The sequence below is a fragment of the Nuphar pumila genome, chromosome 7 (assembly GCF_984573655.1).
Source record: "Nuphar pumila chromosome 7, dmNupPumi1.hap1.1, whole genome shotgun sequence".
Lineage (NCBI taxonomy): Eukaryota > Viridiplantae > Streptophyta > Magnoliopsida > Nymphaeales > Nymphaeaceae > Nuphar > Nuphar pumila.
The window spans coordinates 26,839,275-26,864,800 of record NC_143255.1 but is presented as its reverse complement, the minus strand read 5'-3'; the positions used below and the strand labels follow the sequence as shown (position 1 = coordinate 26,864,800).

Here is a 25,526-nt window from a genome sequence, read left to right as displayed (position 1 = left end):
TCAATCCTAAAATACATAAATGGTGGACTAAAATTATTGGTTAATGAGAGAATAGTAAGTTTTCATGCAACTAATTCTTAAATAGTGTAATTAATTAGGCAAATACTAATAATTAACAAATAAAATGTTTTCACTTAATTAATTAAGTAAATAATAATAGTTATTTGAGTTAGTATGTAATAATTATTTTTTTAAATGTTTATATTATTAAAAAATTAATAAATAACTCAGCAAACCATCCGCGGGCCGACCCGGACTACGTATATAACGGGCCAGGTACCTAACGATCCGGGCCTAAAATCATGGCCCAAACTTGGCTCATCGGGCCGCCCGGCCGGTTGTCCACCCTTAGGTATAGTCGACCCTCAATGCCTTTGTCCTGCCATCTGCCTCTCCCTTACCCCTTTTCTCTCTCTCTCTCTCTCTCAAACTCCACAGCAAGAACGGAGGAGCCTAACGTAGTGGAGGAGAGAGTGGAGAACAATACTATGGTAGAGGGGTCATCTTCAAGTGGGTACCGGTTGGTTCCTTGGCAGAGTTGGGATGAATGGAACATGGTCAGACAGAGCCTTTTCTCTTCCTCTCCGGAGTCTGTGGGTATCGCCCTCAATAGGGTAACTACGTGTATACAACCAACCAATCTTTCATTTTTCACCTCCCCTTCTAAGTATTCCTCTGTTTTAGTCACTACACTGTGCAATCAACCATCCTCTCTCCTGCTGATTTGGTTCAGAAAGCACACTGTTTGGGAATTGATTCATTATGGGGCCATGGTCCTTTTTTTTTCCTTCTCTTGGTTTTTCAGATTAAGGCATGGGAGAGTCGCGGATGCCTACCGATTCCAGTCGTGATTACCTCAGAAATAGTGGAGGCGCAACAGATTGATCCATATTTCAGGTTGCATAACATTGGCCTTTTCTCATTGTGATCTTGATTTCAATTGAATAGTATCGACTTTGGTGGTGTTCTATTGGTTAGTGTCTTTTTTCTTTCAGAGAAGCAATCCAATTTGATCGGATTTTATATTTTCATATAACTTAGAATGTTGGTACCTTTAGTGTGGCTAGTCAGCCCCAACAGGATTTCCGGTGGATCCTCAAGTTCATTCAATCTACTTTGGTGGTTTTAGATGATTTAGATTTCATAGTATTAGTCCCTATTCTCTGAATTCAAATATAATAGGTAAGAATAATTTGTTATAAGTTTTTTCAAATTATCGCAATTATAAGGAACAAAATGTAACTATGAAAATATAAATATATTCTAATCAGTCATTCAACTATGCCGATAATCAAGCAATAATGATTCAACAATCATCCTAGATTCTAAGTTTAATTGAGACTGTAGGCTACATTTTGGTTGCAAAAATCAAGAACAAATAGTTAGAAAGTTCTAATGCATGTAAAAGAAATTACGCATGTATACCTAAGACGACCAATTAGTAGCAGTCTTCTACATTAATGGATTTTATGAACTCTTCAAGCTTCTTAATATAACACTGCATAGCACCAAATACTAGATGCAACAAGAGTCTATATGGTTATGGAGTCACCGACTCAAACTGTGAAAGTAAAAAAAGAATAGCAAGATATATTGCTATTGAGTTGTATAGATGCGATGACGATGCTCTTGAATGTCATTTTCCATTGTTGTTTGGACAGACATTTTTGTGTCTTCTTGCTTCGTGATTGCTGTTACTTATCTATTCTTTTGCATTCTTTCATGGCACAGAAAAGACCTATCAGGTGGTGAGTTCAATTCAGAAAAGATGCTTTCCTTGTTATACTCGATGGCGATCATGAGGTATGGAAGTGCTTTTTTCTTATGCCAGTGCCCAAATAGTTATCTTTAAGTTAAATGCTGTATTTGAATGTGTAACTCATTCATGTGATACCTTCTGATAATTGAATTTCCTAGATTTTTCTAAATCTTGTTTCTGTTGTTTGTATGATGAAACTTACTGGTGGTAAAACCTGATCTTGTTCATGAAGGCTTGTAAATGGCTTTGTTGATCAGTCAGAAGATAATAAGAAGGATAAAAAAAGGGTTTCTATTGCAAAGGCAGCTGATGACATGGGTCTTCCACGGATTCTGATTGATATTCGTCATGGTGTGATTTTTTCATATTTTGACAGAATTTTATGCTGCCTTATTTTGAGGTATCAGTTGGAATACTTGATTAAATAATGCCTATCAACATTGGTAACTTGCAGAGGCTTCACATCGTGGACTTCCATCACTTCGGTTGCTTCATTTTGCTGTTGATAAGGTATGACTTGTTGTGGATTTTTCTTCTTGGTAGCGTGAATGTATGATTTATTATTTGCAGATTCAAATGAAAATGCATCATTATAGTGGTGATTGCTGATATCGTTTTTCGAGTTATGGGAAAAAATGTGTATATGTAAGCTTTAATGGAGCTCAAGCTTGTCTGCCATCAATTCTGGCCAGCAACTAAACACCTAAGTCCGTAGCTCTGCTTGCTATGGGCATCTGCACATATGCACATGTATGTGTGCATGCTTGTGTGTGTTTGTGTATGTGTGTGCATGCATGTGTTTTTTTTTTTGTTGTGTGTGTGTGCGTGCGCGCGCCAGGTGTCTAGCTTTGGTCTGAATTCTGAAGTATTTTTTTATTGTCAGACTTTACATGTCCTTGCTATGTTGGTCAAGTCACTGTTGAATGAATTAAAGCTGAGTTGGTTCTTGTAAAGGCTTTATTCACTTAGATGCACAATTCCGGTGCCAATCATATTATCTTTCTAGGTGCCACAGTGGTTGGAGCTGATTCACGTGTCTTCTCTGCATGGTCCTGAACTGGCATGCATCCTTGGTTAGTGATATTCAGAATTCTAGCTCCATTTTCCCTTCATCTCAGAACATGTAACCCATCAAAGATTATATTAGTCTGAAGTTCTCCTTTTGGTGCCAATGCCCCCTTATAACTCCAGTTCGATCCTAACACCATTTTGTTCTGTCCTTGGTCATTTGGTTGCTTTTAGAATTTCAGATGAACTTGACCACACAAGTATAATTTGATGTCCACCTTCTCAAAGAGGCCATCTTCTCACAGAACCTTTTTCCATTCCAATGCATGCACTTCTATCTAAAGAATGTGCTTTTAGTTGAATGGAGGTCATCATTATATTAAATTCAGTACCAGTCTGTGGGTCACATAAAAGAAAAGAAATGGCACTGATGCTTGAAGTTGGCCATTACAGGCTCTAAATTGGCTCAAGAGTTACTACTGGGAACGTCAAGTGAAGGAAATTCCTGACATTTTCAAAGACATCAGTTCTTCATTACATAAGATAGCTCAGTGTACAAAAGGTAGATAGATTTTGTCTTCTAATTTGCCACAGATAGTGAAATATTGTGAGTATGTTTACCAAGCATTTATAAATACAGCTTGGCCACTTCAGGTTTAAGAAGCAACTTGTTGATGAAATTTCATGAGTTCTATATTTTTTCTTCACTTTCTCAGGAAATCTGTGTTTTGATTTACTCTTAGTTTTCTGGTCAACTTTACCCCATATTGATCTGATCACTTCATGGCTATATGACAGCATAAAAAATGTAGTTTATAGTTTTTTCCTCAAGTGTTTATGAGTTTTGGGAAGCCATGCACTATAAGTTTGTTTTCTATCATAAGAATTTTGTGTGATTCTAGTTATGAGAATTAATGACAACTTATGACTTGTTATATATCCCTACTTGCAAATCATTTAAATATCCCTTGTAGTTCCATTTGGTGTAATAACTGCATTAATGCTTATTAAGAGAAAAGCACATGCATATGAGGCTCTCCAGATGGTTGTGGGGGAATATTATCATTTCCTTTTTTTGTGGTGCTGACATTGGCTTGGGTACCATTTGGATGATGCACAAAACCAGGTTTCAGACGAAAACCTTGTTTTGGACAGTGTTTGGATTAGGGGTGGACATTGGGTCTGGTCGGACCGGCCCTATTAGGGCCCGACAGCCCCAACCCGTATTGAGGCCTGAGCCTGGCCCAACCTAGTTACAATTGGGCCCTGGTCGGGCTCGGGCTCGGGCCGGGCCCTTTAAGCCCGACCCAGTTAATGGGTCGGGCTTGTTGGGCTCTATGCATTTTGCATATGGGCCTGACTCGTCTTTATTCAAGCCTAGGCTGCAAAGTACAGCCCAAGCCCGACCCGATTCATGCCGGGGTCCGAAGTCCGACGGGCAACCCGACCCGATGACCACCCCTAGTTTGGATGCCACAAAACTAGTTAAGCAAATCTAGTTCTGCCCTTTTAAAAAAATAAATACATTATTATCTATACATTTTATGGAGTACAACTTCTGCTGAACACAAACAAATTATTTACACCAGTGTTGGTACCTGAAGCGTACGCCTCAGTACCTGAAGCGTACGCCTCAGTACCTGAAGCGTACGCCTCAGTACCTGAAGCGTACGCCTCAGTACCTGAAGCGTACGCCTCAGAGGCGAAGCGTAAGCAAAAAGTATTGAGGCGCTGTAGTGAGACGTTTGAGTCTTGAAGCGTACGCTTCACATGGGTGAAGCATACGCCTCGCATCGAAGCACGCTTCACATCGAAGCACGCTTCGCATCGAAGCACGCTTCACATCGAAGCATGCTTCGCATCTAAGGCATACACATCATGTTACTCTTCCCTCTTCGATGTGCGGTGGAGTACCTCGAGATGACAGAGGAGCACAACCACGACAATCTCGTCGCCAAGACAGAGGCGTTCCTGAGCTAGACGCTGTCAAGACCTTGAGCTCGTGCGAGCGGCTCCTGCCAGAGGCCGAGGAGCTCGGCATCACCAGGCGGTGCATCGAAGCCATAGCAATTAAGGCCGCCACCAACCCGTCCCTCTTCGGATGGCCGGTGGCGGAGGGGGCATTCGACGATCTGGCGAGCCCCAGCGACAATGTCCCCTGGAATGGGATGGAATCCGACCTCCGACAACGAGGACCGATGAGGTCCGCTTGGTGGTTACCTCATTCTTATGTAATACAAACCTGCTCCGTTGAAACCGATCGCCAACGCCGGAAAAATTTCCAATGAGGCAGGGGTTCTAGAAATGACGATCTCAGAAGTTCCAGAGAAGGTATTACTTGATAAGGTATCCTTCTGCTTCTCGATTTTCTTAGGAGATGAAGGCTCTTGAATTGTTATCGATTCCCCTCTGTTGGCCTGCGGTTCACGGACTCCACTAGCACTGGGGGCGTTAGACTGTGGTGGGACCTGTGTTTAAATATCCATCGCATCAACCGAAGCAACTACAGTAGAGCCGTCTCCCTCTGTAGATTTGGAATCTTGAGTAGTTTTATCGTTCTTCTCAAAATCATTTAGGACCGAAAAACAGTTGGTTCGATTCTCTTTGGGAACCTTTGCTTGAACAATTTTGAGTCTTTGATGCATCTTCACCTGGGTCCACTCATCCTGGGAGGCAGATTGAGGAGTCTCATCTGAATCATATTTCTGAGCAGGACAGGTCATCGCCGAGTGGTTCATCGACCCACATTGAGAACAAAACGGTATCTTCTGTTCGTACACTATTTCTTGCTGAAAGAAGCGTCCATTGAGAATAGCTATCTCAATCTGTGGCTTAGCAACAAAGTTCAGTGGAACCGCCACGCAAATTCTGGCGAAGGCACATCTATCCATGGTGCGAGTGTAGGCATCGATGTCCCCTGGAATGGGATCGAATCCGACCTCCGGCACTGAGGACTGGTGAGGTCCGCTTGGTGGTACGACGAGCTCACCGTTCTGGTTTGTATTACATAAGAATGGTTGTGCCTCGAGAGCATCGAGGGGTCGTTGGTGTGCTATGCCAAGAAGTTCATCCCGGGCCTCTCGCGGAGAAACCGGGCACCGTCCTCTCACTTTGTTTCCATCGCAACAGAGGACGAGCAGAGGGAGCTCTTGGAGACGGTGGTGAGCCACATGGCGGCGAGGAAGAGCAGCAACCCGACGACAACGACGAGTTAATTATAGGAAAATACTATTTATTTTATACTGTCATTTATTATTAGTTTTTATTTAAAATTGTTATTATTTTATTAATATTATATATTTTTTATTTTGATCATGAAGCTTACGCTTCAACGCCTAACCTTGATTTACACCAAATCACCCGAGTCAATGGCACAATCAGACCACACCAATTTCATCCCATTACATGTCAACAAATAGCCATAGCCAACAAAGGATGGTTCTTGGCACATTTCGATTCATATATGGAGGCCAGCACTGTTTGAATTGAAACCCTGGTAAAAATATCAAGATCAGACTAATTTCATAAAATTCTGAAAGAAAAATAACTCATGTTGTTTTCAGAATAAGCATTTTGGTATAAGCACCTAGAAGAGAAATGTAGAACCAAATAATACAGTAAAACAAGTCTATGAATCATACACACTGATGGCAAAAACAGGGGCATATTAATTCCAACAAACCAGCCAACTCAAATGGAAAACATAGAAACAAAAGAGAAAAAGAAAAAACATGACATTTATCACAGAAGAGGAACATCTTTGATCCACGTTTTGGTAAGAATGGACACCAAAGGCCTCAAATTAGCGTTGCAAGCATACCTTTGTATTAGAAAATAAGGATATCTATGAGTGCTAAGAACGACCTCAAATAAATTCATTAAAATAAGCATTTTGATGCAAATGTCTAGCAAAGAGACCTAAAACCAAATGACAGTGCACAGAGGATAAGCCAACCAACGTCTTAGCAAACATCTCACGATCATGCATGGAAAAGAATGAAGACCAAAAGCATGAAAACAATCTTGTAAGTAGATGTCTACATTAGAAAATAAGGATACTTGAGAAACATCAATTAACAGGGTTAAGTTAACCTTCATAAAGCACGAAACATCAGATTGTAGCCAACACCATCAGAGGGCCAAATTCCTGAAAAAAGAAAAAAGAAAAAAGAAAATGAAAACCTTCATAAAGTACGAAAAAATCAGATTGTATCTAACACCACCAGAAGGCCAAATTCCTGAAAAAAGAAAATAAAAAATGAAATAAGCATGTCATAGAAGACCTCTTTAACCTTGGCAGAGGAAGAATATATTGTAGGAAGAGGAAATCCCATCCACAACCTCAATCCTAACTGCAAAAATACCCCACCGTTTGAAACCCTAGACAAGAAACAATGGAACCACAAAACCTAACAAATCAAACCAAAAAGACCATGGGAAAAGAAAAAGGAACGAATCCAAGAAAGAAGAGGGCAAGTGAAAGCGGGAGGGATTGAGGTACCATGATGACCATTAACAATACTTGAAGAGAACAAAGAATTCTTCTTCCTCACCCTTCAACCTTTGAAAGCAATAGGAAGTAGGAACCATTTCTTAACTCCATAAAAGAAAAAAAATCTAAAAGACATTGAAACCACATAAATTTAATAAATTACAATAGAACCTAAATATCCACTTAGTCTTTCTACAAAATATTGCATGACGTGGGTATTTCGTGTAAAAACAAAAAATTATAAACAATCTAACAAGTGACATTCAACCCCAGCAATTTCCTGTCATTTTTAAAATGTTATAACACAAAATATTCTTGCTCCATTAACGACCTTGTTTGCTCTTTTATATGTAGTACTATATATATGGGTAGCTTTTTGTAAATAGGTAAACTGTTTTTTTGTATTTTTATTTTCTTATTTTCTTATTTTTTCTGCTTTTATTTGTCTTTTGCTGGTTTGACCAGCTTGTTGACTAGCCATTAGAGGTAGTCTAACGGCTAATGAGCCTAAATGCTAGTTATTTGGCTCTCTTGTATATATATTAAATGGGATCTCCCCATTTGAACTCTATGCATTCTTTGTGCATTTCAGCTCTAATAAAGTATTTATTTTTTTAAGTGTTTGTGTGTGCTCTCTTTGGCCCTTAGTGGCTCTTGTGCTTGTGCTCTTTGTGGGTTGTGTGGGCTCTCTCTTTGTAAAGATATGGAAGTCTTCAAATGTCACCAACAAAGTCCACCAAATTGATACAAAAGTGGACAATCATCAACAAGGAACCCACTATGGGATTCACTCACAAACCCACAAAAAGGGATACACAAACACCCACACAAGGGGTCGTAAGAACATAAAATAATATTTTATTGATGATAATATGCAAGAAGCATGGATACATAGAGAGGGGTTATATACACGTGAGAACACAAAGGAGGACTCAACTAGATTCGTTGGAGCTAGTCCAACGGCTCTATTTGTAGCCGTTGGACTAGCTCTAATGACTATAAACTAGTCAACAATATGTTGACTAGTTCAAATCCAGTTCAAATGAAACTAGAATAAAAAGAGAAATAATAAAAGAAAGAAAAATATTTACATAATATATATATATATACATATATAATACATATGTATATATGTATATATGTATATAATACATACACATACATTCGTATGTATATATATATATATATATATATATATATATATATATATATATATATATATATATATATATATATATATATATATATATATATATATATATATATATATATATATATATATATACAATTTTAACACTTCCTCAAACTTACACTGAAATCACCGAAAGTTTGCTAAGAAGAAAGTGAAATCTAGGAGCAGAGAGAGGCTTAGTGAAGAAATATATCAATTGGTACACCGATTGCACATAAGGCAGATTAATAATTCCTTGAAGATGTTCCTTTCGTAAATAATGGCAATCTATTTCGATGTGCTTCGTTCTTTCATGAAATGTATGGTTACTAGCAATATAGATAACACTTTTGTTGTTGTAACACATCTTTGAAGCTCCTTGAATTTGGATTCCCATATCCGCCAACAATCTTTTGAGCCACACTATTTTCATCGTAGTAGTGGCCATGACTTTATAGTCCGCTTCCATGGAGGAAAGTGAAACCTTCTGTTGTTTCTTGCACCGGTACGAGATCAAGAATTCACCTAAGAAAACACAAAAGCCCGTGGTTGAGTGTCTGTTGTTGAGATCTCCTCTCTAATCTTTCTCGGTATAAGCAATCAAATCTAATGCAGACGAAGAGGACATAAATAAGCATCTAGAAATAAAAATTTTAAGGTATCTAAGAATACACAAAACAACTCCCATGTGCATAGACTAACTAGATGTGTGTACAACATGTGCAATATCAGGTCTAGTGATTGACAAATAAGAAAGCTCCAATGAGATGCTGATAAGGTGTTGGATCATCAAGTGACTCTCTGTCATCAGTTTTCATCTTGACATTTATAACTTCGTGAGTATCCACCCTTTTATCATCTTTAATACCAGACTTAAGAATAATATTAGAAACAAAAATAAATACCCTATAGAGGAATAGGGAACCTCTATACCTAAAAAGTATCTTAAAAACCCAGATCAATACTTTCAAAATTAGTTTTAAGAGCCATTTTAATATTTTCAACTCCCTGTTTGTACCCTCCACTAATAATCATATCGTCAATGTAGAGGAGCAAGATAATTGTACCTAATTCAGATTCCTTAACAAACAAACAAACAAACAAAAGTGTCAGTTAAACAAGATCTAAAGCTAATATCACTCATAACTCTACTAAATCTATTATACCAAGCTTTTGGTGTTTGTTTTAAACCATACAATGCCTTTTTTAGGCAAAAAATTTTCTCTGGAGGAATACTCATACCAGGAGGAGCCTCCATGTATACTTCTTTCAAAAGTTTTTCATTAAGAAACACAATTTTCACATCCATTTAATATATAGACCATTTTTTAAGAAAACCAACTACAATGAGGGTTCTAACTTCTAACAGTGGTCATGCGAGCAACAAGAGCAAAAGTTTCTTTGTAATCTATGTCATATTCTTGTGATTACCTTTTGGCAACTAATCTAGCATTGTATCTTTTAAGGGTCCTATCACTCTTAGTCTTTACTTTGTATACTCACCTACGTCTTATGAGTTTCTTCTCTAATTGAAGATTTTAAAGGGTCCAAGTTTGAGCTTTTTCTAAAGCATCTAATTCTATTTCCATAGCTCTAACCCATTCAAAATTTTCTTTGGCTTGAGTATAAGATGATGGTTCTACATAAGAGTGAATCAAGGCTATGCATGTTGGGTATTTTGAAGAGAATAAATCATAATATCAAACTTCGCTGAAGGTTTTGATATTCTAGAAGATTTTTTATTTTGCAAGTCATTTTCATTTCCAAGTTTAGAAAATTTTTCATGTGCACATGGTTGTTTTTTATTGCTACGCCTAGAGTATTTCCCATAGGTTTGGTCATCATGAAAATTTTCATCGAGAGATACCATGTCTTTGTAATGAAATAACAAGTACAAGCCTCTTAAAGAACAATACACATGACCCACTTATGGGTCTAAATACAAAACTCAATCACGAATGCCTCTTATGGGTAAGAAGAACACATAAAAAATATAGGAATTTATTGGGTAATTGATTGAGAACAAGCATAACATACAAGAAGGGTTACACTCCCTATTTATATACAAAAGTAAGCAAAGAAGAGTCATTGGGAAGTGCTCCCAAGTCCCAACAACTAGAAATATAGTTGTTGTCTAAGGGCATTACAAGGACTATAATGCCCTTGAGAAAAAGTATAAAATACATTAAAAGAGAAAACCCTAAAGTGTCTTCTAGGAACACCACTAATTGCATAATGTGTAATGACCAAAATACCCCTAATGGGTTTCACTTATTTTATATATATATATATATATATAACACTCCTCAAACTTAAAGTGACTCATTGTAAGTTTGAAATTACAAAAGAAGAAATCCATTACATAAAATGTCTCTATAAACTTCATCAAGTTCTTCCATTTGATGCTTCTTTAGAGGATGCTCAATCATATGCTCCATTATACATAGGATCTTCAATATCATCAATTCTTAAAAACCTGCAAATGGAGCTAACAAAACAATCTAACTATGCACATATATATCATAAGAAGATTTCAAAGGCTAACTATATTAGTTATATATTAGAGAATGGCCAAAGTACACAAACATACAATACATAGAAAATTTTTAGTGAGTCAATCTAACATTTTTTAAAATTATTTGAAGTAAGAATTAATTTTAAAAAATCATTAATTTCAAACACGATAGTCATTAATCACTTTAATCATTCATGAAAATCATGCACACATATATCTATCATAAAAAGCACATTAATGCATAATAGGCATGAATTTTCAACATTATCAATACCACGAAAAAGTAACACACAAAGAAGTATAAATAACGATTCATTTTTACATCGTGGAAGATAAGAAATGATTTCAATCACTCAGTAAAGATTTAAGAAAATTCAAATACACATAGATCAATTTCATTATTACATTTTAGAAGCAATATTAACCACACAACTAATGCATATATGAATGAATCATGTAATAATTTAGAATCAATGAAAAAATTACTTATGGACTAATTTTAAGAAATCCTTTCAAGAGATAACAATGAAGATCTTTCAAGAACATATGCTTAAAAAACTAACTATTGAAACAAACTATATCTCAAAGAAATGCCACAAAGGCTTCAATGAGATATTAATACGATAATGGTCACTTATGGACCAAGGGAAAACCCACAATGAAAATACACACCAACTCACAAGGTAAAAATAATATATCCTTCATTAACAAATGCTTAGAAATCATTTAATTAAACTTATGCAAAATATACAAGACAATCAATCATGGAACATATTTAAAATATTCTTTGATCATGCAACTAAAGCATATTTAATGCAAAATGCATGAAAATATTTCAATAACCATTTCTCATACGAGCAAATGGGTTTAGAAAAATTACAAAGAGATTTAAAAATCCCATATAACACAATGAATGATATTAGTAAATTTTAATAATAGTTTGACCACCACAAACAATTAACTCACTAGACCTCCAAATCTCAAAAATTAAGTGTATCAACTACTAGAACAATAGCATAACCACAATGCTACTAAGGGGCCAAAAAACATACAAAAAGTGTAAATAACCAACATCTCATCTACGTATAATGATACTTAAAAACAAGTGTATCACCGAGTAGATCAAGACTACAATGGGTGCACATAACTCACCACATTGAAGAACAATATCTCTTGTCGATATAAAAGGACACTTAAAACAAGTGTATCAACGACTAGAACAAGAGTATAATCTTAATGCTATTTATGGGCAAAACAAACACACAAAAATATGAATAAACATTTTTTGTCTTCGTATTATGATACTCAAAATAAGTGTATCAACTATTGGAACAAAAGTATAATCTCAATCACACTTATGGGCTAAATAAACACAAAAGTGTAAATAAACAACTCTTGTCTACATATAATGACATTAAAAAATGAATGTATCAACTACTAGAATAAAAGTAAAATTTCAATGCCACTTATCTAATGACCCCAACTCATCCCTGTTGAAAAGTGGATTTTTTTTTTAAACAATTGCGGAAACCATACCTAGAGATCCGGGGACTTACAGATATAACATAATTCAAACCACAAGGGATCTTACATTAACCCAACAATCAACTAATTAACTTTATTCATCAATAATTAAAGTTTAAGAAAATAATCAAATAAATGTTTGTGATTATAGAGCCACATTATCCCAAAGAAAATGTCAAAAACAGTCACGCAGTCTCATAAGCTCTCTATGGTAGTCAATCTCATTACTGGGCTTCAGATCTTGTGAAAAACATAAAGGGCGTAGGGTCAGAATCAAAGATCTTGCGTACGAATTCCTCTAAAGATCAAAATAGGCAAGAAACAACATAAATTAAATTCATGTAAGTTTCAAAGAAAATAAACTACAACCATCTCATAACTCAATTAACCATTCATGCATTTAACAACAATTATCATGCAACAATATTATCTTACTTGAAACAGAACAACTAAGGATAAATGAACAAATGCAGAATAGTAAATATGCATGATATAAATGCACATACATGAGTAACTTATTAAATTCTTATCAGAGTTTTCTTTTGTATTCATGTTCCTATTAAATGCATTCAAATTTAATTTCACTTTTCATTAAAACTTGCAGATACTTAAAACAAATACAACAAATTTTTGAAGTTTAAGATAAGTTCTCAGTTGTAGCTTAACACATAATTTTTATTTTATTACTAGGTTCTACTCTTGGCCCTCGATCGATATCAGGAATCAACACCATCCATCGGAACATTAAAAATAAATCAACATTCACTGATGCCACTTTCTTGGTATACCAATAACAACAACTGTGTCTACACACCACCCATAGGCAAAGTGGCATAAAACTCCCTAAAATCGTGGTCGGAAGGTGAACCATTATATCGGGTTCAGAGGCACAATCGCACAAGGAGTTTTAATATCCTCACGGTTTTCCTAAAACCACCATTTAGGATTCCCACACTGCGAAAGGGACATCTAGAAAGAAAAACATTAATTACATTGTTTTATCTCTTTTATCTTTTTATTAAAAGATGAATTCTTTACAAAAGCTTTGTTTTGCAAATCAACATGCAAAACACAATATGGGACCTTAGCCCGTTACAAAACTTAACAGTGCAATTAATTAAAAAATTCAATAAATCTAGAATGGATTTTGGAATGCATAAAATAAGAGTTAGAGCAACACCTGCTCATGGCCTACAATAGTTCACATCAGACCACTGATGCATCTTATGCAAAACCCACGGTGAACATGTAACTACACAATAATTTCACATGCCCACCAATGTACATTCATTCACATACAATACGACTATACATGTAAAGCAATTTACATATGCATATGAACATATGCGAGAAACATACATCTTGTCTCATGATTTATCTCATGCATAATATGCAAACATGCACATGATCATGTTAATGTAACAACAATATAACTTCAGAATTCACGTATTCATAATGTGCATATTTATGCCCACATAATATTGGATTTCATGATCATAGATAAACAACGAATATTTTTGCCAATTTGGGCATGCTCAGGATACACAACATAACTACCAAGCCCGAAGCTATGCTGCCCCGCACACGGGATAACACTAAAACTCTATTGGCACTTGGTTGGGCTTAGACAACATAATCACAGCCCCAGCCGATGACCATATGTCGTCTTAGTTAATTTTCTGCACGTATATGATGATTCTTTACAATACTAAAACACATATTTTTCTGCATCAACTGAACATATACGTGATGACACATTATGCAGCCTAAGCAGTCATATTTAAGCATGTATTTTAGGTGATATGAGCAGTCAAATGAGTGGCCAAAAGAATATGTGCTGCAGTCATATATGAACATGCGTGGACAGTCACATAAACATGTAATTTGGTGATGATTTTAAAACATTTACAGTCATGTATAACCGTGCGTTTCGGTAACATTTCACAAGCATAAACAGTCCCACCTAACATGCTTTTCAGTAACACCTTATAGGCATGAACCACATATGACATGCATCTAGGTAACACTTTATAGGCATGAACTATCGCGTACAACATGCATTTTCAGTATTATTATATAAGCATAACAGTCACATAATAACATGAAACTTAGTGACACTTTATAAAGTACAAGTCATATATAAACATTTCTATAAACAGTCAAATGAATAGGCATATGACAGTCCAGAAAACTGTCATATGTTGGTTCAATAAACAGCCATATGACAGTCTGAAAAACTGTCATATATTACCCCAAATCATAGTCATATGACAGCTCTGGAAAACAATCATATGACAGTCCAGAAAAGCTGTCATATATTAGTCCAGATATCAATCATATGACAGTCCCAGAAAACTGTCATATAACAGTCCAGAAAACTGTCATATATCAGTCCAATTATCAGTCATATGACAGTCCCAAAAAATTGTCATATAACAGTCCAGAAAACTGTTATAATATCAGTCCGAAAATCTATCATATGTCCTGCAGATCAGACTTCATATATACATGTATCTCCCTTTTTCTTTATACAGAAGTACCTGACAAATCAGTATTTTCTTATTCTTACATCGTATACCAGACTGACTATTTTCGGCTGGGAATCAAATTGTACATAATCTGATCAGATCTATTCCCAGCCGATAGTCTGACCAGCGAACCCCAGTCGCAGTCAGCCTATCGATTTTTCAAGGAATTAAAAATGTTTAATGGTAGTTGTATTGATTTCAAAAATTAACCAACATGAGCATGGGTAAACACAGTCAAAAGTTCAAGAGTTTGATCAATCAAAACATACTCTATTAATAGAAGGAAACTGAACATATACTCCCATATGGATACTACATAAAAAAAAACAGGCTTATCTATTCCAAACTCAATCTGAAACTTAAAGCCATAGTTTTTTTTTAACAATTATAGATTGACAGTTGGGGCTTTACCACAAGTCTAGTTTTGGATCAGATCTGGTCCAAAACCAGACCTTGATGGGTCAGCCGAGTGTGCAGACAGTCCCGCACCTGCATAAATAGAAATATGCATACACTGGGCCTACGGCAAGCCTGATTTGGGTCAGACATGATCCCCAAACCATGGCTGCCATATATAATATATATATATATAAACTAATTTTATGAAATAAAAGAAATCAGAGGTATAAGCTATGTCACATGGGTGCGGGTGCGACACGGGTGCGGCGCAATTTCAAAAATTTTGGACACGGGGACTCGGCTATATATATATTAATATATATATATATATATATATATATATATATATATATATATATATATATATATATATATATATATATATATATATAAGACTCGGTCAAAGTTGTGCCCATTAGGGGACAGGTGATGAGTTGTGAAGGCATTCTGTACACTTTCTTCATACAGGAATAATTCACTTTTGGGCACTTTCTTCATACACTGTAATAATTCACTTTCTTCATACAGGAAAAAACCACAAAAACTTGAGTTGTGCCCATTCTGTACTTAAAACTTGAAAGTGTACAGGTTTTTTAGTTGTGATGGGTTTTTTTCCTTACAGCTATAGCCCAGAAAATTTAAAAAAAAATTTCAAAAAAAAAAAAATCCAAAAATGGACCAAAATGACCCTAGGTGCGTTGACCACACCCAGGGTCGGGTTGACCGAGTCCGAGCCGCACCCGTGTCGGTGCGTGTCGACGCGGGTGCGGCGACCTTGGAGCCGAGTCCGTGTGACATAGGGTATAAGTATGGGAAAGAAATCTAAATATGCAGTCCTAATTAAAACCTCTATATGATAAACAGAAACATACATAATGAGAACCGCACCTTAGGAGAAAGATACGTATATACTCGATTTCATATATTTCAAGATTTATATAAAAAATCAGATTTCCCTCATTTCTTTACTCTTTAAATCTCTTTCCACCAAAAACATTGTATAAACCTAATTTATACTATTTCTCTCCATTCGATTCAAGAGAGGAACCCATACCTTTGTTGAAGTTTGAAAAAGACCGAAAGAAAAATCGGATGATCGGAGAGGAAGAGGGTCTTCTCTTTCTTCTTCTTCTCTTTTTTTTCCTTTCTTCCTCCTCTCCAACGATTTCCCTTCTCTCTCTCTCTCTCTCTCTCTCTTTTAGGTTTTTATAATAGAGGGGATCCTCTAGAGGGCGACACCCCTCTAGGGTTTCGCATATGGGTTTGGAAATAGAGTTTTCCCATGTGAGACTCTATCTTCAACCCTTCTTTCCTAATTTCTTTTATGTTACTTTTTTTACTTATTACCTCTTTTAATACTTACCTTATGCTTTTGTTTACTCAATCAAATTGGGCTATTCTAGAGACCCTAATTATTTTATAACTACCACGTCTAAATAATTTTCAGAATTAATTATTTTTTAATATTTATTTATTAATTAATTAATATTCAAAAAGTTTCAGAGGGTGCCTTACCCCTCTGGGAATCTTTTTAACTTCGAATTTCCTTAGATTAAGCCTTTATATTGAATTTAAAGCTTTAATTTCGTTGGACCTGGATATTGGATTTGGATCTGGACATAGATCCAGATCCAATATCCATATGGATCTTGAATTAGATCAAATCCTAATTAATATGAGTCTTGAACTGAGTCCAAATCTATATTAACTTGGATCATACAGATCAAATCCCGAACCGATCCAATCCAGACCCAGTCTCATCGAGGCGGGCCTTTTTTGAAACAATGTGATTTTCGGACCAACCGTAACCCGAATTCAGAAAAATAAAGTATCGTTGAATTCGGAATTTTGAGGCCCATCTATTGATATATAACTTGAATTTTGCCTTCAAATTTTGCTTGAATTTAACCAGAATTTCGCTTGATTTTAAAGGTCAAAAATAAAAGTTTTTATCATATATTGTTTGGCTCGTTTAAGTCTTGTCAGTGAGACCTGGGCCGAACCCAGATTCAATTGACGCCACCTAATATCGAGTATTTATCGATTTTTCTACCACAACCAAATTTCAAAAAGTCAGAATTTAACTTAGTGTAAAAAACAACGATATTACAACTTATGGGCTAAACAAACAGACAAAAGTGTGAATAAACATCTTTTGTCTACATATAATGACACTTAGATACGAGGCATAATAGGAGGAAACACAAGAGGTAAGGAGAGCTTGTAATGAAAACAAACTAATGCCATTAAGAAGAATAAAAATATCAATCTTTCGAAACTCTATGGTTTCATAAAATAGAAAAAACACGATGTCAAGTATCTAATACTGTAAAAATGGCCAAACAAATAAGTGGTAAAACACAATCATAAAAACCGAGGTCAATCACCTGCCAGTTAGTCACATACCTATATTGATAAGATGACATGATGTGCACACACAACTCACCCCAACGACCAACTCGGATTTTCAACAACAATGAGTTCAGGAGTCAATCAACCATCAATCAAACTCAAGGTAAATGACAACACGTCACTCAGACACTTGAGAATCTAGATTGATTAGATGACTTTGAGATGCACACATAACTCACTTCAACAGTTAACTTCGACGTAATAACAATAAGGCTAAAAACAAATGATGCATTATATAAAATTCATCGATGGACAATTCAAATGCCATAAAAAGGAAATACACACTCACGGAAAACAATTTTCAAAAAGTGAGTTCATATATAAGAACCGATTTGAAAAAAAAACATTTGAAATCAAATCCAATAAAGGTAGATGAACATATAGTGCAATCATATGCACAACAAGATATCAATTGATGCAATCATATACATGGTCAATACAAGCAAGTCTACTATGAGACAACAAAGACATACAACATTAAAGAGGGCCAAAACATATATAGAGATTCTCAAAGAACAAATAAATCACCATATATTTAGAGATTCAATAGCATTCATAACTATCACTAATCATGAACCCACACATGTTACACAAGAAATTTTATCACAATGCAACAAATATAAGATTTCTAAGAAGCATTAAATAAAATACCATAATGCACAAGAATCTTTTAAAGGTTACAAATGTGCATAAGCACTCACACACCTCAAACAAGAGGCAAAAACAGACCCACAAACGTGGCATAAGTACAATAGCCACTTAGGGGCTTAGAGAAACACTCAGAACATGAAAAATATAATCTTTCTTTACTAACAAATGAACAAAATGCATAATACGTTCAAAATTATTTTATGCATGCATGATGTCAAATCATGATTATTCTATCCATGCTTTAATAGCTCTTTTGTAGTCTAAGAGAGTTTTTTCTCTCTCTTTGTCTTTAAGAGTTTTCTCTTTGATTTTACCATCTTCCCCACAAATAGATTTTGTAATAATAGGTTGAAGTTTCGATATGGAGCCATCAACATAGTCGCACAAGTCTTTGCCAACTACGATTCTTTTCATGGTGGTGGCCCATATATTTTAGTTTTTCCCATCAAATTTGATGGGAACAACTGCAACTACTTATTTTTTGGCTATTGTACCAAGAAAAAAAAGAGTAGAGGAAGAAAAAAGATAGAGAGAAAAGAAGAAAAAAAGAAGGCAAGAAATGTGTTGAAGAAGTTTGATGTCACGCTTCTTGAGGTAACGAACCAAAGCTTCACCGCTCTTCACGATCTTTCTCTTGATCTTCATGTATGAGATACAACCCAAGAGCACCGATGTTGTGATACTATGTAATGAAATACCCAATGCACAATACAAGTCTTATGGGCAAAAACAATACACATGATCAAGGACCACTTATGTGTCTAAATACAAAACTTAATCACAAATGCCTCTTATGGGCAATAACAGTACATAAAAAATATAGGAATTTATTGGGTAATTGCTTGAGAACAAGCATAACATACAAGGGTTACACCCCCTATTTATACACAAAATGAAGCAAAGAAGAGTCATTGGGAAGTGCTCCCACCAGTTAAAAATATAGCTGTTGTCCAAAGTCATTAGAAGGACTATAATGCTCTTGAGGAAAAGAATAAAATACATTAAAAAAGAAAACTCTAAAGTGCCCTCTAGCAACACCACTAATTACATAATGTATAATGACCAAAATACCCTTAACGGGTTTCACTTATATATATATATATATATATATATATATATATATATATATATATATATATATATATATATATATATATATATATATATATATACACACACACACACACTTTAACATTTCAGAGTCTCTTGATTCAATATTGTTCTCTAGTCCATACTCACACTCACAACTTAGTTGTCAAAGGCGCTAGGCAGAGCCTAAGTGGTGAGCCCCTAAAAAGACTAGGCCCCCTGGGCAGACTAGGCAGTACCCTAAATAGAAAAAATAAAAAAAAAGCACAAAATATGTAAACAAATTGCTAAAATTAATAACAAACATGTGTACAATATAAAATAAATCAACAATAAGCAATAGACAAAACATAAAATGTCGTTGAACACTGTAAAGAAATTATATTAAATAATTTGCTAAAAAAATTGAAGAATAAATAAACAATTGAATAAACAAACCATACCACTAACAACGTGAATACAAAATATACAAAAAATAAAATCATGTATAAAAAAAATTAACAAGTCAACAATAGACATAATATACACAATAGACAAATGATAAAAAGAATGAACAATTGAATTTGAATAAACAAACCATGCAACTGATAAACTGCTAAAAAAGATTAAGAATAAATGAACAATTGAATAATCAAACCATACAACTAACAATGTGAATAAACAATATACAAAAAATAAAATCATGTATACACAAAAATTAACAACAATAGACATAATATAAACAATAGACAAATAAAAAGAAGAAATGAACAATTGAATAAACAAATCATACAACTAATAACCTACTCAATGTAAATAAAAGGCAAGTAGCCAACTACATAATTTTAACACAATTAAAGACTTAACAATATTAAGTTCACATTCCAAGTCATACTACAATGTCATAAGTCATAATTAAACTATTGAAAGTTCATGATAACTAAAAACATCACATGTAACCATTGTCTTATGACTCTTATCTGCTAATCTTTATCTCTAAAGTCTAAACTATAAAGATCCTATTTTTTTATAGGCCAAAAATTAGGACAGAAAATCCTCATTGTTGCATCGAACTGCCGCACCACCGCCCCTTCATATTCGCGCTTTTTTTGGCAAGTGAAGTTAATCAAGCTTGCCGTGGGTCGTCATCATCATGTTCATAATATGAAACAATGGTTGAATGTTTTCTTCTTTGCAATTTTGCAACATTTTTTTTCTCTTTTAGTTTATTCTAGTTCAACAATAACAACGTTACGAAAAGTGGTAGGAATAGCTGAATAAGGACATGAACATACATTTTGAGGAAGACCTGCAATATGTTGTTTAAACCTATGCAGTCCACCTCTAACAATATACTCACAAAACACACATCTCAATGATGACCTTGGTCTTGGTATATTATTAATGCTTCTACAGTATTCTCATGCAGGATCATCTTGTGAAGGTTACATCAAAAAATCTACATGAAAATTAAAAAGAGAAAAATAATAAAGTGACAAAGGAACACATAAAGTATCTCAGAATTGGTTTGGAATGAAAAAAAAGCACAACTACAAACAATTGAAGGGACAAGGTGGAAGCGGATAATAAGGCTAAGAATATTGAGGGTGATAAAAAGAGATACAAATTTGAATTATTTATTCATCCAAATCTAAAGCTATATAGATATGTATATATATAATATATAACTGAAACGAGATACAAATTTGAATTATTTGTTCATCCAAATCTAAAGCTATATAGATATGTATATATATAATATATAACTGAAACACATAATATTAATATATAATATATAATATATAATATATAACTGAAATACAAAATATCATAATATATTCTTATGATGCATGCTCAAACTTGGCAAGACTTGAGCATTTTTTGATATCCACACTAATTATGAGCCAAGACATGATCTTGGCATATCCCATTCTCTATTCTTTCTACTTTTTCTCATAAGTAGCTAAGACTTTGACTTTCTTGCCCTCCGTAAGTGAAACTTCTTTCTCGTTCTCTATCTTAGTGAGAACTAGTTTAGGCTCCGGATCGGATCCATCAACTAGTCCCCACAACCTCTTCCCCCAAATATGGGTCTTCATAATAGAAGACCATGTTACATAGTCGGTATCATTTAATTTTATGGGCATAATTTGGACACTTTATTTGTCATTCATTTTTACAAAGGTATGAGAGAGAGAGAGAAATAAAAGAGAAAAAGATGAGAAGAGAGATAGATAGCAAGAAGATGAGCACAAGAACACGAGCACTCCTCCAAAGTCATGAAATAAGATCACCACCAATGGATCACACGAACACTTGAAATAGAATCTTCAAATGCACAACCAAGATCACACGAACATCAACAAAGAACTTAGTTCAACCAAGCTTTGATACCATGTAAAGATATGAAAGTCTTCAAATCTCACCAGCAAAGTCCACCAAATTAATACAAAAGTAGACAATCATCAACAAGGAACCCACTATGGGATTCACTCACAAACCCACACAAGGAGTACACTCACAAACACCCACACAAGGGGTCACAAGAACATAAACAAAATAATATTTTATTGATGATAATATGCAAGAAGCATGGATACATAGAAAGGGGGATCTCCCCTATTTATATACAAGAGATAACACAAAGGAGGACTCAAATAGAGTCATTGAAGCTAGTCCAACAGCTCTATTTGTAGCTGTATTGTGTTTGAGGATTCTTTACTCTATTCATCTATGCATAGTTCACTTCATGAACAAACTATATACTAAAACGGTATGAAGAGCTAAATGGACAGCAAATCTAATGTTTCTACAACATATTGCTTTTGGATGATTTTAGCCCCTGGTCTGCTAAAACTTGTTAGTTCAATAAGACGATATATTGATTAAAAGGCTTCTTGTTTCTGGTCTTTTAACTGACAGAATATCTTCTTTGTTACTTGATCGTTTTCCTATGTCACAGGGATTCGGCTAGCAGGGTGCCGCACCCACGTCGACGCGACTCGACGTGGGTGCGGTCAACCCGACCCTGGGTGCGTTGACCGCACCCAGGGTCATTTGTGTCCAACTTTTTTATTAAAAAAAAATTTGTGTCCAGTTTTTTTATTAAAAAAAAAAAATTGTTCTGGGGGCGCTGCCCCCCAGAGACCCCCTGCCATATGATATATATATATATATATATATATATATATTTGCCGCACCCAAGTTTTTTGAAAGTGCCGCACCCCCGCACCCATGTGACAGTCGTTTTCCTATTTGAACCCTTCTCCTGGTCTTGTTATGACAATTTATAATTTGCAGAGAACTGTACACTTGTGTTTTAGCAAATTATTTTCTAGTTTACACATTTTTTGTATGCCAACCTTACACCTTAATGTCTGGAAAATTGTCTGTCCTGGTTTTAATCCAGAATAGTCTGTAAATAATGGTAACTGTCTTGTCTGTTTCATTCTTTTGCCATATGATAGTTGTTCAAGTTATTATATCAGATGATGCCATTGCTATTCTTGCTCCTTCAGCATATATATTTAGCCTGTTTAGTTGTGTGAATTTTTAGGTTGAATTTGTCTCATGATTACACTATGTTTTTGTATTTGAAGTGAAGTGCTTTTCTTTCTGTTGTAGCAATTATGAATGTGCTTTTAAAGGCTGTAGTCACTTGTTCAGAACTTTATTTTCTTAAACATTTTGTGCTGATCTGAGTGCTTTTGATTTTTCTATGCATTTTTTGGTTTGCATGAAGTGAAGAAAGATGAAGCAAAGAAAGATATGACAAAAACTTCAAAGCGCATTCTTCTTGCATACTCCTCATACCCCACAGAAGTGGCCAATTTGTTATTGGGGAAATGCTTGTTGAGTAAATCTGACCTCTCTGATAGCAGTGAAGCGATGTTATCAGGAATTTCTGTGGTGGCTACCAGCAAAATAGACATGTTTGATTTAGTTGACTGGGATGACTGGAAACGTGTCATTAAAAAGTTATCTCGTAGAAGGACTGATTTACTGCTGGTAATGTTCAAGGCAGCTCTAGATAAAATTGATGCTTTTGCAGCTCAGAATTCTACAGATGGTAATCCTCCAAGTCATCTCATAAGACTTTAGTTCTGCATTTGGCTGCTAGTGAGACTCATTCCATGTAACCCTGTGGCTAAGACTCTGTCCAGATCAGGGGTGCAAATGGATCATACCTAATCAACATCTAAATTGTGTGCACTATAGAATCTGAACCCAAGCCTGGATCTGAATGAGATCTGATGTAGTTGGATTTGGGTAAAAAAAATTATAAGGTCATATTGAATATGGTAAAAGAAGATGAGAAGCAAGTTTTTAAATGTAGAAAGTGGAGTCCAACTGAACCTGATCCATTTGCACCCCAAGATCATTGGTACTTGTGTTAGTCCACTGATTCATTAAAGTTGCAGATGGACTTAACTGCATCCTATTGGTTAACTGGTGTGACATGTGAGTTTGGTGGTGCCTGAGTAAGGTGCTTCTCCATGAGCATAGGGTCTAATATACTAAGTTTAGTGTTTTATTTCTCACTATTTTTTTCACCTGCAGATGTTCAATGTGCTTTAACAATGCAATTCCAGAAGGAGAATCATAAGATAATAGAGAACATAGCTTCCCTGGCTTCTTGGCTTCTTGAATGCCTGAAAGAATTGGTTTATTCTGATCCACGTAATACAGATTGCAACGGTGTGTATGATGCTGTTTTGCGAGACAGATTGGAAGACTTGTTGCGTGCCTACTTTGGTAAATTAACTAGCATCAATGCTCTTTTGGATTCATGCTTGATCCTTTTACAGTTGGTTGGGAAAGGATCTTTAACTGATTCAATCAAGAAACTAGCAGAAATAAGGCAGCAAAACCAAACTTATGAAGTAGACACTGCTGATAAGGAGTCAGACTCTGAACAAGAGGCATCTCTCAATGAAGCAGTGAAGAAGCTGGAACTACTGAAAAGGCATCGACAAAAGAGCAAAAGCAAAGTTGCCGATAAAGAAGATGCAATATGGACTGTGGCCAAGTCATGGAAGCCATGCCCAATTGGCATGCTACCATCTTTGAGCTCTGCTGGAAGGCTCCCTGTGCTTGAGAGGGTCAGTGATGACTCTGCATGTCCAGAAACAACCAGGGAAGCATGTAAACGAGATGCAACCTGTGAGCCGGAAGGCTCCGTCCATGACAGCAAGAGGATGAGAGAGACCAGAAAAGATTGCACCTCTGAGATCCGGGTAAGATGTGAAACAAATGCAGTTGAGCTTGATGGGTCAGAGCTGGATGACAGCAACATAGTGACCACTGCAATTGATTGCATGCCTGAGTCTCAGGCATGTTTGTCACCAGTTAAAGGTAAGTTGCTCATTGATGGATCTCTGCAGCAATGTGGACAGGAGATGGTGTCTGCTATTCAATCTAAAGTTTGCACTTTTGACAATTTATAATCGCACATTTCAGCTTTAACTTTTCTCGAAATTTGTTATTCCTGTGGGTCATCACTTGCAAAGTCACAGGAAGATGGAGACATATCTTGATTCAGAAACTGGTTTGACACCCATTAGAGGCATAGATCGGTCTGCACATTTTTTGTGTTCAAGAGGTTGGTAGTCACTGGATATAGTCGTTTCTGGCTTCCTTTTCTAATTCTCTATTTTCTCCTTATGAAATTTGCCAGGTAGTAAATTTTCACAACCTTCAGTGTAGTTTTTGCCCTTCCGAGTACATGCCCATATGGGGGTGTGCAATTTTGTATGATCACTCACTAGATATGGGTAATATTTTCATGGTTCCTGGTGAACTCCCCCCCAACCCCCCTGCTAAAGTGTTGATTGAAATTTACAAGTGTTCAATTTTATAATTCCTTATTTTCTTTAAATTCCAGAGAGTTTTATTGAAATGTTTGAACACAAGCAAAAGAAGTCACAGGGAAAGTGTCATATGCCAAATATTATCATTACTTCAGTAAGTATTTTATTAGTTATCACTTGGGTACATGC

The 25,526-nt window shown here is 35.5% G+C and overlaps 1 protein-coding gene across 2 annotated transcripts; it reads left to right on the top strand.

The window, feature by feature from the left end:
* The first annotated feature begins 391 nt into the window (after positions 1-391).
* LOC149831625 (uncharacterized) lies at positions 392-24,999 on the top strand. Of its 2 annotated transcripts, XM_090012152.1 has the most exons (9): positions 392-614; positions 806-897; positions 1,732-1,803; positions 1,992-2,110; positions 2,214-2,269; positions 3,221-3,329; positions 23,270-23,596; positions 24,088-24,282; positions 24,382-24,999. In XM_090012152.1, the coding sequence occupies exons 1-9, from the start codon at positions 489-491 to the stop codon at positions 24,972-24,974; spliced, it is 1,689 nt and encodes a 562-aa protein (XP_089868278.1). In that variant the 5' UTR covers positions 392-488; the 3' UTR covers positions 24,975-24,999. The 2 variants fall into 2 exon arrangements, with proteins under 2 accessions (XP_089868278.1, XP_089868277.1); XM_090012151.1 differs by having other exon boundaries at positions 24,088-24,999.
* The last annotated feature ends 527 nt before the right edge of the window (positions 25,000-25,526 follow it).